The sequence below is a fragment of the Heterodontus francisci genome, chromosome 1 (genome assembly GCF_036365525.1).
Source record: "Heterodontus francisci isolate sHetFra1 chromosome 1, sHetFra1.hap1, whole genome shotgun sequence".
Classification (NCBI taxonomy): Eukaryota; Metazoa; Chordata; class Chondrichthyes; order Heterodontiformes; family Heterodontidae; genus Heterodontus; species Heterodontus francisci.
Window position 1 is genome coordinate 110,598,380 of NC_090371.1, and position 13,750 is coordinate 110,612,129.

The 13,750-nt window shown below is 44.9% G+C and overlaps 1 protein-coding gene across 7 annotated transcripts in view; it reads right to left on the reverse strand.

The window, feature by feature from the left end:
- Window positions 1–13,750, reverse strand: part of fat1a (FAT atypical cadherin 1a) — a 270,014-nt gene that overhangs the window by 199,101 nt on the left and 57,163 nt on the right. For all 7 annotated transcript variants that reach the window (XM_068034441.1, XM_068034442.1, XM_068034446.1 and 4 more), the window contains exon 3: window positions 1,368–1,682. In XM_068034441.1, coding sequence (XP_067890542.1) covers window positions 1,368–1,682 — 315 coding nt within the window. The remainder of the gene's footprint in view (window positions 1–1,367; window positions 1,683–13,750) is intronic.

Consider the following 13,750-nt stretch of genomic DNA (forward strand, 5'->3'; position numbering starts at 1 on the left):
GGTAGGTATGATTAGTGCACTGCATTCCAAAACTCTTTCACATTATCCACAAACACCAATCTTTAAAATCAGTTTAGATCTTCAAATTTGTACGGTCGAATTAAAACATAATTTTCCACCAGTCAAAAGTAATTGCGCTTCAAAAATGAATTAAGCATAGGGAGACAAGAGCCTCATGACTATATGTGTGGCCAGGTTACCAAAGTATGGCACAGCAACTGGGAGGAGGGGGGAGAAAAAAAAACTGGTGCAAATCAGCCCTCTTACAGAAACAAATGACCTAATGGATATTTGTTGGGCAGAATGAATGGGGTGCTGGGAAGTTTGTTGCTGAGAGACTGCTTCCGAACTGGGTGAAGAGTATGTAAGTAAGAAAGAAGAATGCTGATCTCAAAAAAGAAAGCATTAGGCTTTCATCATGATACACAATCCCAGTGAATCCCCTGTGGCATTGCTCACATTTTTTATAAATTGAATTTATACATAATGATCTCATTCATTGCAGCTAGGTAATTGAAAAAATAAATTTGTTACCTCTGTCAGAGATTTGTTAATTTCCTTTTTCCCCAAAAGATGGTGCCATACTGTTCAATGCACCTAACTGTTGTTTGTCACCCTCAGTGACCTTTCTAATGAACCACTTGAAGGTGCGATAGGAGAAAAGAAACAGAACTGAGAGAGCACAAAGGTAGAGAAGAAGTGAGAAAAGACAAAATTCAGACAGCAAAGTCAAAGTTCTGCATTGAACCTGGAGACTGGATGGTTTACACGTCGGGCATCAGCTAGTCAGGTGGAAATTGTGAATTATGGGGTATTCGGTGTGTCCCCATGGTGGAAGATGTTCATTCACAGGCTAAAGGAATTTGTTGTGCAGTGGTAGAAGATGGTGGAAAAATTAAGGGTAACTCATAATTTTCTTAATGTTTAACATGCTGCATTTTATTTTAGATGTCTTAGATGGGTGAGTGAGAAAAGGTCATTTCAACTCTACATTTACTGGAATTTGAAGGGATAGTTTAATTTTATGCAATATGATGGAGCAGAAAGCTGAAAGAGGGGAAAGACTGCATAAAATGAATAATTAAAACTGAAAATAACCAATTAGAAGAATTAGGAGGCTTAAAAACTTCAAAAGAAGAACATTGATTTTAAAAATGGTTCGTGATGTAGCAGATTCAATGACTTTATAATCATGACAGGCAAAAAAACTATGAAGTTTTTGTACAGTATTGAAGAAACTAGAACGAATACTTCAATTGTGTCATTTTCCATCTGCTGCTGAGATGTTTTAATGTATCATCACACTTTGAATTCTAATATCAACTCAGTCATTTGGCATAACAATCCCAACCAATATTAACACTTACCAGTCTTCTGGTTTACGATAAAGAAACCTTGTGGGTTGCCACCAGTAATCTTATAGCTCAGCCTGTCACTGGAGCTGGAATCTGGGTCAGATGCCTCAATCTGTACAACTGACACATCTTTGGGAGTGTTTTCCATGACTTCAGGGTAATAAACTGCCTCAGATGTCTGTGGAGCATTATCATTAACATCCTCAATTTCGATATACACTTCAATGAAGGAGAAGAGAGGCACCACTCCAAGGTCTGTGGCATAGACTGTTAGCCAGTAATGTGGAGTAGTTTCACGGTCCAGAAGTTCTCCCGTTTTTATTATACCTGTGCCGGGAACAAAATGGAAAATTGATGAAGCAGTTAATGTACCAAGAAAAACACTGGACTGATATGTCAGAAGTATGACTTTTGCTACTCAAAAAGTGTTCAGGTTCTGAGTAGTTTAAGTTGCATATCTCTATATACTGAACTGAATAATCTGTATGAATGCCACAAAGTAATTTTACCAAAAACAAAACATTTGTATACTGACTAACTCAGAAGCCATGTTAGGAGTAAGCAAATGAATAAAACTATCACCTTCTCAACTTTCATTGTATGGCTTATTGTTCATAGTTTATTGGTTTTCCCAGAAACAGATTAATTTGATAAAGGTGAGACTTTGAGAGATCGAAGTGTGACTCCTGAGATGGCATCACAAAAGCAACAGAAATTCATGATGGACGTAAATGAGGTAAATTGTTCTGCTTACAAATAGGTTTAAGGGGGGGGGGGGGAACAGGCAGGGGGGGAAGAGAACAGGCGGCGGGGGGGAAGAGAACAGGCGGCGGGGGGGGAGAACAGGCGGCGGGGGGGGAGAACAGGCGGCGGGGGGGGAGAACAGGCGGCGGGGGGGGAGAACAGGCGGCGGGGGGGGAACAGGCGGCGGGGGGGGAACAGGCGGCGGGGGGGGGAACAGGCGGCGGGGGGGGGAACAGGCGGCGGGGGGGGGAACAGGCGGCGGGGGGGGGAACAGGCGGCGGGGGGGGGAACAGGCGGCGGGGGGGGGAACAGGCGGCGGGGGGGGGAACAGGCGGCGGGGGGGGGAACAGGCGGCGGGGGGGGGAACAGGCGGCGGGGGGGGGAACAGGCGGCGGGGGGGGGAACAGGCGGCGGGGGGGGGAACAGGCGGCGGGGGGGGAACAGGCGGCGGGGGGGGAACAGGCGGCGGGGGGGGAACAGGCGGCGGGGGGGAACAGGCGGCGGGGGGGAACAGGCGGCGGGGGGGGAACAGGCGGCGGGGGGGGAACAGGCGGCGGGGGGGGAACAGGCGGGGGGGGAACAGGCGGGGGGGGGAACAGGCGGGGGGGGAACAGGCGGGGGGGGAACAGGCGGCGGGGGGGAACAGGCGGCGGGGGGGAACAGGCGGCGGGGGGGAACAGGCGGCGGGGGGGAACAGGCGGCGGGGGGGAACAGGCGGGGGGGGAACAGGCGGGGGGGGAACAGGCGGGGGGGGAACAGGCGGGGGGGGAACAGGCGGGGGGGGAACAGGCGGGGGGGGAACAGGCGGGGGGGGAACAGGCGGGGGGGGAACAGGCGGGGGGGGAACAGGCGGGGGGGGAACAGGCGGGGGGGGAACAGGCGGGGGGGAACAGGCGGGGGGGAACAGGCGGGGGGGAACAGGCGGGGGGGAACAGGCGGGGGGGAACAGGCGGGGGGGAACAGGCGGGGGGGAACAGGCGGGGGGGAACAGGCGGCGGGGAACAGGCGGCGGGGAACAGGCGGCGGGGAACAGGCGGCGGGGGGGGAAAACAGCCAGCGGGAGGAGCGGGGGGGGAGAAAACAGGCAGCAGGAGGGGTGGGGGGGGAGAAAACAGGCAGCGGGAGGGGCGGGGGGAGAAAACAGGCAGCGGGAGGGGCGGGGGGGGAGAATACAGGCAGCGGGAGGGGCGGGGGGAGAAAACAGGCAGCGGGAGGGGGAGAAAACAGGCAGCGGGGGGGGAGAAAACAGGCAGCGGGGGGGGAGAAAACAGGCAGCGGGAGAGGGGTACCACTGGCCCAGATGATATTCTGAGTTCAAGGTCATTTGGATAATTTTGGAAGGCACCACAATTGAGTTTTTTTAGGCAAGATCGTGGAGGTGGGGGTGGGTGGCAGGCTGAAATTTGTTGTCTCATGAGTTGCTCGGATAACAAATGTATTGATTTTGACTCTCTAAGATTTCAATGCCCAACCGCTATGCTTATGCAACACTGGATGCAAGGGACAAAAAGGGATTTCCCTCACTGCTATGATTCACATCATGGAAAATACTTTGCATGACATATTTCCATCACTTGCATACTAAAACAAAGCAGATTACATTGTACATGTTGCAACACTTCTGCCAGGAAATTGCTTGGATGCAAAACTGCGCATGTACTCAAGAAGAGGGATCCCTGAGCAATTATCCTGCCCCAGTCATGAAGCAAGGGTAGAAAACCTAGGCCAATAACTCAAAGTTATAATCCAGTGTATTGAAGACTACTAAAACATTATAAGTGTGATGCATTTATTTTGTTTTAGCCAGCCTAACTTTAATTATCACCTCCACCTGTCTGTACATAAAGTACCTGAGGTAAATAGAGAGCAACAGATACTCTTTAGCAGACCATGAATAATGCTTAAAGTAAGCCAGTTATTCCAGAAAGCACTTGCATCTGGCAACAGTAGCTGCGGCTCCTAAACCAAGGTGCATATCAAACACAGTGAATTTGACCATCTTACATACACATTTGGGATTCAGGGCAGCACTTTTATCTTGATAATGTGGGCAAAATTGACTAGGCAGTATTTATTGTCCATTCCTAGTTTCCTTGAGGGCATTAAGAGTCAACCACATAGTGTACAACTGCAGTTATATATAAGTCAGACTAAGTAGGGATGGCAGGTCCATGCCCCAAGGGAACCAGTTGCGTTTTATGACAATCTTCATGGTCATTTATTTTTAATTATGCCACAAATTGCCAAATTAGTGAATACAATTTCACAATTAACCATGGTGGAATTTTAAACTGATACCCTGTAGGTTGTTAGTCATTAGACTTCCATACACTTACTGCATTGTTGTTGATATAAAATGAATCACGCTATAATTGAACTTTTATTTACCATACAGCTAATTTACATACATTGCATTAAATGTTCCTTTTCTACTGTGTGTTATTGTATTTAGTAGTGTAACAGGGACGTTCTGGAGAAAGTCGACCTTATCCTGAGTCTGAGACTAAGAACTGTTTATTATTTACATGGTACTATATACACTCATCAAGCCTCTTAAGCTAGCATCTTTGCTCTCTCTTCTCTCCAGCCTATCCTCATGTGACTATTGCATCATCACTCTTACAGTGGGAGGGTTGCTCTCACTACCTTCAGCATTAACCCTTTGCATCCTTATACTACATCTTCCTGCCATGCTTACTCATACTGAATTACGAAATACTGAATTATGATTAATTCAAACTGAATTAGTTTTAATTTCCATATTTACAGTACTTTATTGCTTCTCAACAGTATTTTCAGATCACCTCTTTAAATTCAGTGATTACCTGTCACTTTGAGAATAGTAGAAAACCTATTTTGAACAGTTTATTATGGAGCTGGCTTGAAACAGCTTTATATGCAACACAGCAGTTCTACCAACAGAAGTGCCCAAACCTGCAGGGCTACAGACTAAATGCTGGAAAATGGAATTAGGCTGGGTGACTCTTCTTTCAGCCCATGCAGACACAATGAGCCAAGTGGCCTCTTTCTATGCTGTCATGCAGACCCCCAATTGCCAAGAATGAGGCTTATTAATTTTGTCATATGAACATTGATTTTAAACTGTTGCTGGAGTGAATGACTTGTTTGAAGATCACCAGACCCTGGGCTAGAAGGACATTTGCATACTAAGAGAGGCAGCTTGTGGAGACAAAGGACTATTCCCTGCTCCAATTAACCCAAATGGATTTTGATCACCAGACATTGAAGGTGTAAGGACGTGCATTCCAGGACCTGTTAAGATGATACAATCCACAAAGCTGATTAAACCAGCTGGTCACATGACTAACTAGCTGGTCCAGGTTTTCTGAACGAGCCACAGGACAGTTTGAATTCAGAAGGCAGTTTTGCAACTGAAGCTAGAATAAGCAAGTCTCTGGATTGGCTGTCTCTTGCTTTCTCCCAAGCCACCGGACCCATGGAAGACACGTAAACCTCGAGAGAGAGAGAGAGAGAGAGAGAGAAAAGACTCCGACACTGAAAAAAGTTGAAGTGTGAACTGGGCCCCAACGAACAGTGGGATTTACTGGCAACCAAAAACTCCACATCCAATTTAAAGGACAGTAAATACCTAACAGATATTGCCTCATACTGTTCCTCGTTGTTCTTGCTACTTTTTCTGTCTCTATCTGCGTGTGTTTATCGCGTATGCATGCTAGCGTGGCCGTGTCGCCTATTCATAGTTATTAAACGAATTAGAGTTTAAGATTAATAAACTTCTACCTTTCTTGTTTAAATGTAAGGAAAGCTGTCCAATTTCCTTGCCTTACAATTGGAGCAGTGAACAAGGATTCATTGAGGGGAAGCTAAAAACAAGGTGTTTTAAAATTAAACCCTGTTATGGTTAAACCAGGCATCGGCTGAGAGGGAACCCCTAGACCCCTTCTCACCTGGTCGTAACAATGCTGTAAACTTTCTCTGTTTCTATGTCTGCTCAGCACTTGATATGCCACCTCCATCCAATTTACATTTGTTCATACAACAATAGTCTGGAATCAGAGAGGCAATTTTCCTTATATACCTACCTGAACCAGCAGTAAAAATATGATTCTGTATCTGAAACCAAAAGCCTGCCTTTCACAGTGGCAAGGAAATGCAGTTTTGTTTCAGCTGTCCTGGGAATAACATCAGCATAAAGGGGAAACTTTAGTGTGTAACACAATGCTTTAGATCCCCTTTCTAAAGTAATTAATCAAAATGAAAATACAGAAAGTGAAATGTCTATTCATTTACAAAGAGTTTCACTTAATGAGCCTAAATTACATTAGCAAGTAAGTGGATACCATCTTACTTATTTTTTTACAAAGGATAGTTCAGACACTGATAAGTGATTTCTTTTTATTACCAAGTATGCAGTGGCATCAAATGTATCCATAATAATCGCCATGCTATGACATACTATTCTTTGATGTGCTCCAACAACAGTTGCAAGCTACAGTTAAGTGTACTTCTTCCTAACTAGTCCAAACCTCCTCTTCTGGAGCCACTGGTTCTTCCTCAAGGTTCAGACATATCAATTCTTTCCCTAGCCAATCAAACCAAATAAATAAACTACATGTTTTGAATCTAACTTCACCAGAAACATTAATCTGGAATTTGAGGTTTTTTTTGTTTAAAGCATTGGTATTAAGATGCTCATGCCTATATTGCACACGAGCTTCCACACCCAACTCCACCCCAAACAGCTTTAAAATGTACAAATTGACATACAACTCTGAAACCTTGAAATCTGGTTAAGGATATGGCTTCTGAATAATTTTTATCCAGAGACTTAATGCCAAATAAATATGGCCAGAGGCTTAACAGAATCACTGGTGCCACTGAATTGTCAGCCACAATATGTTGTCACCATTTTAGTGAATAAATTTGAACAGGCATACAAATGGTTTTCATGGTCCCACTTTGGGGTGTTAAATTGAATCCTGGAAATGCACTATTAAACAATTTATTCAGATAAATATTTTCTAGGGAAAAAATATTTATAAACAAATGGCAATCATTTTGAACAAATCTATTTTACTTATTGTGCAAGCAGATTACAAAATTCACTTCGGTGCAATGTTTTTTTTGCATTAAAAGCTACTGCATTCCTTTGTCATCACATGACCCTTTCTTCACATGAATGTATAAATAAAATTTCCATCACTTTTCCAAACATCAAGTGAGTCGACATTCCAAAGCATCTGCGCACCATGAGAATTTTCCAATGCAGACTATGTATGGAAAAATCACATTTTCCAGTTATTTTTAAAGCAAATAAATTCTCACCACTACAAAATGTGCCTTGTACAGTTACTGAATTCTACAAACTAAAGAGTAAAAACTTTTCTCCCATCAAATTGAGCCCTGTAATCCATCGGCAGTGCTTAAAACAAGGTTTAATACTAATGAAAAATTATTTTGACCTAAAACTACTGCTATTTTTTTTCTTTTTTTTTCTCTAACCCCGTTTTTTTTTTAAGGTGGCCTTTATACCCCAGGCCCCTTTTTTATATTTCATGACGAGGGGGCCTTTATTCCTCAGGCCCCCTTTATATACATAATTTTAAAATAACTTTATTAAAAACAGATAAACAAAAAACTCAAATTAAAATGCCATTCTCGGCGTCGATGATACACTCCAGTCCCTGCGGTGCCCACCGGTCGCGGAAGGCCTCAAGCGTACCGGCGGACACCGCATGCTCCTTCTCCAGGGACACCCAGGCATGAACGTAACCGCAGAAGAGGGGCAGGCAATCGGGGAGGACGGACCCCCCCCCACCCCCGACGGCCCTCAGCCTGGACCTGTGAATTGCCACCTTGGCCAGGCCCAGGAGCAGACCGACGAGGAGATCCTTCTCCCGGCCCACGCCCCTCTGCACCGGGTGCCCAAAGAACAGGAGCGTAAAAACTACTGCTATGGTTTTCCAGATGCAAGAAAGGCAATCAGAATCATAGAATTTACAGTACTGTACTGGTGCTACAGCTTCAAGCTGTATATTTTAATTCCTTTCCTCATATTCTTTTATATTCTGCATTTTTGAATACTTATCTAATTTCCTTTCTTCATAACTGTAATCTATCATTTTGATATCTTACAATGCAATCTTTGCTGTCATCTTTCCATGGTTCAATACCATTCCTTGATCTTTCTCTTCCTTCACACTGTTAAGGGTTTCATTAGAGTTTGATTCCTTTCACTGTACCTTTGCCCAAAATGTACTAATTCACATTTCTCCACAATAAACACGATGTCTCCCTTAATCTCTGGCATTTTTCGGTGTCCACTAATTTGGCATCATTAGCCCACTTTAATAGTTTTACTTTTCTGTGTAGGTCAAAAATATTTATGGAAATACAAAAGAGGTCCCAGCACACAGCTCTGGGTAACACCAATGCCCAGATTTTACTATTCCAAAACAAACAGTATTTTTCCTTGCTTTGCTGTCATCCAGCTACTGCTTTATCCATCTGGCCACATGCTCTTTCATATCATCTATTTTAATAGACTCAACAAGTCCCTTGCATAACACCTCATCAACCCATATATGGAACAATTCTTTACTTATACAGTCCGATTCCTTCTAATAATTTACTTGAATTAGTCGAGCACGACTTGACCCTTGCAAATCCATGCTGACTGTGCCTGATTAGTTCATGCCTTTCTAAGTGCCCTAAACTACCAGAAATTCTCTTCTCTCCCTCTTCCCTTTTAAATAGTTACCTTATAATTTAAGTATTATTCTTATGTGGTCCTGAAATACAAACTCTATACTGTATTATATGATGTATGGAAATGACTGCAGTACTTACAAGAACATGGGGGCTAAAGTGGGCAGCCCCCAAAATTGGGCGTGTTGCTCACGATGCACAATTACCCCGTGCCCATTCAATGTGTTGCAGGCAGCATGCCAATTTTGTGTTGCCTGCTCATTACCGTGGCTGTTGAGTGCAGCCAGCACTAACCACTGTTAAGTGGCCAAACGCCTCAGCAGGGTGCCCAAAATTGAGAGGGGCTAGCACTACTAAAAGCAAGTCTGCACCTCTTATAGGGGAGGTGCATTGTGGCTGGAACAGGTAGCAGAAGTCCTTATATGAGTTACTCTGATGTGGAAAAAGATTGAACAATGTAACAACATGGAAGAGAGCGTGCTCCAAGGTTCTCGGATGCTACATTAGGGTCATTGGTGAGGGAGGTGGAAAGGAGGAGAGGAGCGCTGTATCCACCGGGGGCCAGGAATCCCTCCAGCCAAATACTCAGAAGGCAGTGGGACCAGATAGCTATGGCCAGGAGTCAAGCCCCGAGGACATGGATGCAGTGACACAAAAAGTTCAATGACCTCACACAAGTGGTCAAGGTCAGTGAATTCATCTGCAAATGTCATGCTCCATCAAATGTACCACTAGACTCAGGCACTACTTAATGCACCACACCTCCAACCGTCACCTATCCACAATCTCCTTCAATCAGGACCCTTGTCTAATATTCATAGCTGCATCTTACCCTCACAAATTTGCACTGCTGCAAGCCTCACACCCACATCTCACAGCTTCCACACACTGCCAGCTATTTAACCATGACAGCCACGCTAGCCAAACAGATTGCACGTGACTCACTGACACACTTCCATCTCTCTTACAAGACAAGAAGGCACACAACTGGAGGCAGCAGGAGCAAACTAGTGGGGGACAGGTGTGCCATGTCCAGCGGCAGGGCAGAAACTATAGAAAATTGATGATGTGTCCTTCTTACATCCCACTTCGCCCACATCCCACAATTTTTTCTGATTTACAAGCTGTAAGCTTTACCTCTTGCTTTCTCCCCGCCCCCCCCAGAAAGAGCAACAAGACACTGATGAAAAAACACCATCATGTGATTTAATACTTGAGGCCACCAGCTCAGATTATGACACTGTGCGTAATTTCGGGGTATTGAGTACAAGAGTTGGCAGGTCATGTTACAGTTGTATAGGACTTTGGTTCGGCCACATTTGGAATACTGCGTACAGTTCTGGTCGCCACATTACCAAAAGGATGTGGATGCTTTGGAGAGGGTGCAGAGGAGGTTCACCAGGATGTTGCCTGGTATGGAGGGCGCTAGCTATGAAGAGAGGTTGAATAGATTAGGATTATTTTCATTAGAAAGACGGAGGTTGAGGGGGGACCTGATTGAGGTGTACAAAATCATGAGAGGTATAGACAGGGTGGATAGCAAGAGGCTTTTTCCCAGAGTGGGGGATTCAATTACTAGAGGACACGAGTTCAAAGTGAAAGGGGAAAAGTTTAGGGGGGATATGCGTGGAAAGTTCTTTACGCAGAGGGTGGTGGGTGCCTGGAACGCGTTGCCAGCAGAGGTGGTAGATGCGGGCACGATGGCGTCTTTTAAGATGTATCTAGACAGATACATGAATGGGCAGGAAGAAAAGAGATACAGAACCTTAGAAAATAGGCGACATGTTTAGAGAGAGGATCTGGATCGGCGCAGGCTTGGAGGGCCGAAGGGCCTGTTCCTGTGCTGTAATTATCTTTGGTCTTTGAGGACAACAAAGGCAGGATCTGCGCCTGGTGAGGCACAAATGGCCAAGAGAAGTGCAGAGGCTTGGGTTGCACAGGTCCCTGGACATCAAGGCTGCAGAGGTTGCACATGAATTCTGCTACAGAGAACTCAAATGTGGACTACGATGAGGCAGGTTAGAGAAGAGTATACACAATGAAATATTGATGCATTGGTAAGCCTGCCAGAAAGCCTGCAGTAAATGTCAAGGAGCATGGAGGAGTCTGGCAACAACTGTACACAGGGCTTTGCAGAGCTTGAAGCTCATCCTGTCCAGCATGGAAGTGGTGGTCAAATAAATCAGCACACTTGTGAACCAACCATGTTGAGCTGATGTCTCAGCTTCCATTGCAGCACAAGCAGAAGCTATCCAATGTCTGGATACTGCAGTAAAAGTGTAAACTTCTGTCTAGCAAGGTTAGTCTGCTGCCACGCAAGTTCAGACTGTTGCTTTCATGGCTGCAGATACCAGTGTGTAAAGGGACTTGCAAAATGTCTCAGCAGTCCAGAAATCCGTTGTCTCTCAGGATGACAGCATTCATGCACCCACCACTGCCACTCCGCCAGTACCCTTGCTGTTGCGAGTCAGCAAGCCAACCCAGATTGCTGCCACCCAAGCAGAGATGGTGCAGTCCACAGCTGGGCTTTCTAGGCCCAGAGTTGCTCGTGGTTGTTCTCCAAAGCTGTCTTCTCCCACTGAAAGTCAGCAGCCTTCCTCCAGTCAGCAAAGAATTAACAGGCATTTGGAGGTCGGATTTAATTAAGGAGAGCTAACACGGGTTTGTAAAAGGCAGATCATGCTTGATGGATTGAATTTTTTGATGAATTAACACAAAGAATGCAGCAGTGGATGTTGTCTGTAAGGAATTTAAGAAAATGTTTGACAAAGTACCACATAAAAGACTGGTTAACAAAATTGAGGCTCATAGAATAGGAGGGTGAGTTTGGATTAAAAAAATTGGCTTAAGGACAGAAAATTGTGGTGAATGGTCATTTCACAGACTGGAGTATGGTAGACCGTGGTGCTCCCCAAAGGTCTTTTCTTTTGCTATATACAAATAACTTGGATATTGGAATACAGAGTAAAATGTCAAAATTTGCCGATGATACCAAACTTGCAGGCGCGGCAAACAGTGAGGATGATACCAATCATCTGCAGCAGGACATAGATAGACTAGAGGAATGGGCAGTTAAGTAGCAGATGGAATTTAACACAAAGATGTGGGAGGTGATGCATTTTGGCAGAAGGGATAGGGAGAGACAATATATACTTAATGGCACAGTTCTAAAGAGTGTGCAGGGACAAAGGGAGCTAGAAGTCCACGTACATAGATCTTTGAAGATAGCAGTACTTATTGAGAGAGTAATTAGCAATGCATATGGGATCTTGGGCTTCATAAAGAAAGGTATCAAGTACAAAAGCAAGGATATTATGCTGAACCTTTATAAAGCTCTGGTTAGGCCGCAACTAGAGTATTGTGTCCAGTTCAGGTAACCACACTTCAGGAAGGATGTCTTGGAGACGGTGCAGAGGAGATTTACCAGAATTGTTCCAGGGATGAGGGATTTTAGTTACAAGGTTATGTTGGAGAAGCTTGGACTGTTCTCCTTGGAACAAAGGAGATTGAGGGGAGTTTTGATAGAGGTATACAACATTTGACAGGCTTAGAAAAGTTAGACAAGGAAAAATGCTTCCCATTAGCTGATGGTGCAAGGACTAGAGGACACAGATTGAAGCTTTTGGGCAAGAGATGCAGGGGGGTACGTGAGGAAAATTTTTATTACGTAGAGACTGCTAATCACCTAGAGCTCGCTGCCTACAAGGGTGGTAGAAGCGGGGATGATCAATTATTTCAAAAGGGAATTTGGTGAGCACGCTAGAAAAATAAACTTGGAAGGCTACGAGGATAGAGCAGAGGAATGGGATTGACTGGATTGTTCTACAGAGAGCTGGCATGGACTGAATGGTCTCCATGACTCTTTGCTGCTGCACTAGATTAGCACTGCGTAGGGGGCAGTAGGACAGCAAAGGCACAAGGAAGGCACTAAGGGAATGCACAGGCATGATTAGCAATGCAGCATGGTTTCATTTATAAATTTGGTTTGTAATACTTATTTTGAATTGGCTTTTTATTTTTGCATCATGGCTAAGTGAAGGCTGTGATGGCCAGTAATAGAAAGAAGGTAAAAAGTGTGGGACTGTTAGTGAATGGAGAACTGAAGTTGCGTTTAATGGTGTCGCAGTCAGATGGATCACTCAAGGACACCCCAGCCAGAAAGTTGCTGTCTAGGTTACATCCTCCCTTCCTCTTCCAGCTGCTGCTCACTTTCTAATTGGTGCTGAGGCATAGCCCCTCATTACAGGATGCAGAAAAGATTTAAAAGACTGGTTCCAGGGATGAGGGACTTAAGTTGCAAGGATAGATTGGAGAAGCTGGGGTTGTTCTTTTTAACGAGAAGGTTGAGAGAAGATTGATAGAGGTGTTCAAAATCATGAGGAGTCTGGACAGAGTAGATAGGGAGAAACTGGTCCCATTGGCGAAGTCGAGAACCAGAGGGCACAGATTTAAGGTGAATGGCAAAAAAACCAAAGGCAACATAAGGAAAGTCTTTTTTACATAGTGAGTGATTAGGATCTGGAATGCACTGCCCGAGAGGGTGGTGAAGGCAGATTCAATCATGGTTTTCAAAAGACTATTGGATAATTACCTGAAAAGAAAAAAAATTGCAGGGCTACAAAATAAAGGTAGGGGAGTGGGACACGCTGTGTTGCTCTTGGAGAGCCAGTACAGACACGACAGGCTGAATGGCCTCCTTCTGTGCTGTAACCATTCTATGAAGACAAGGTCATGCAGCCTGTAGGAGACCAAAAAATTCTGACAACAACTCTGCTGAATACTGCAAGGCTTCTCTAGAGCACTCCAGGCAGCGGAAGCATTGGGGGAATTTTATCTTGGTGGTGGGGTCTTGACGCGGGAGAAACCAACGCCGAGATCTCCACGTCACCTCTTTTCCGGAAGGCCTGCTGAGTTTAGTGCCAATCAGGCACTTACTTGGACAGCAGCAGGCCTTTCATAGG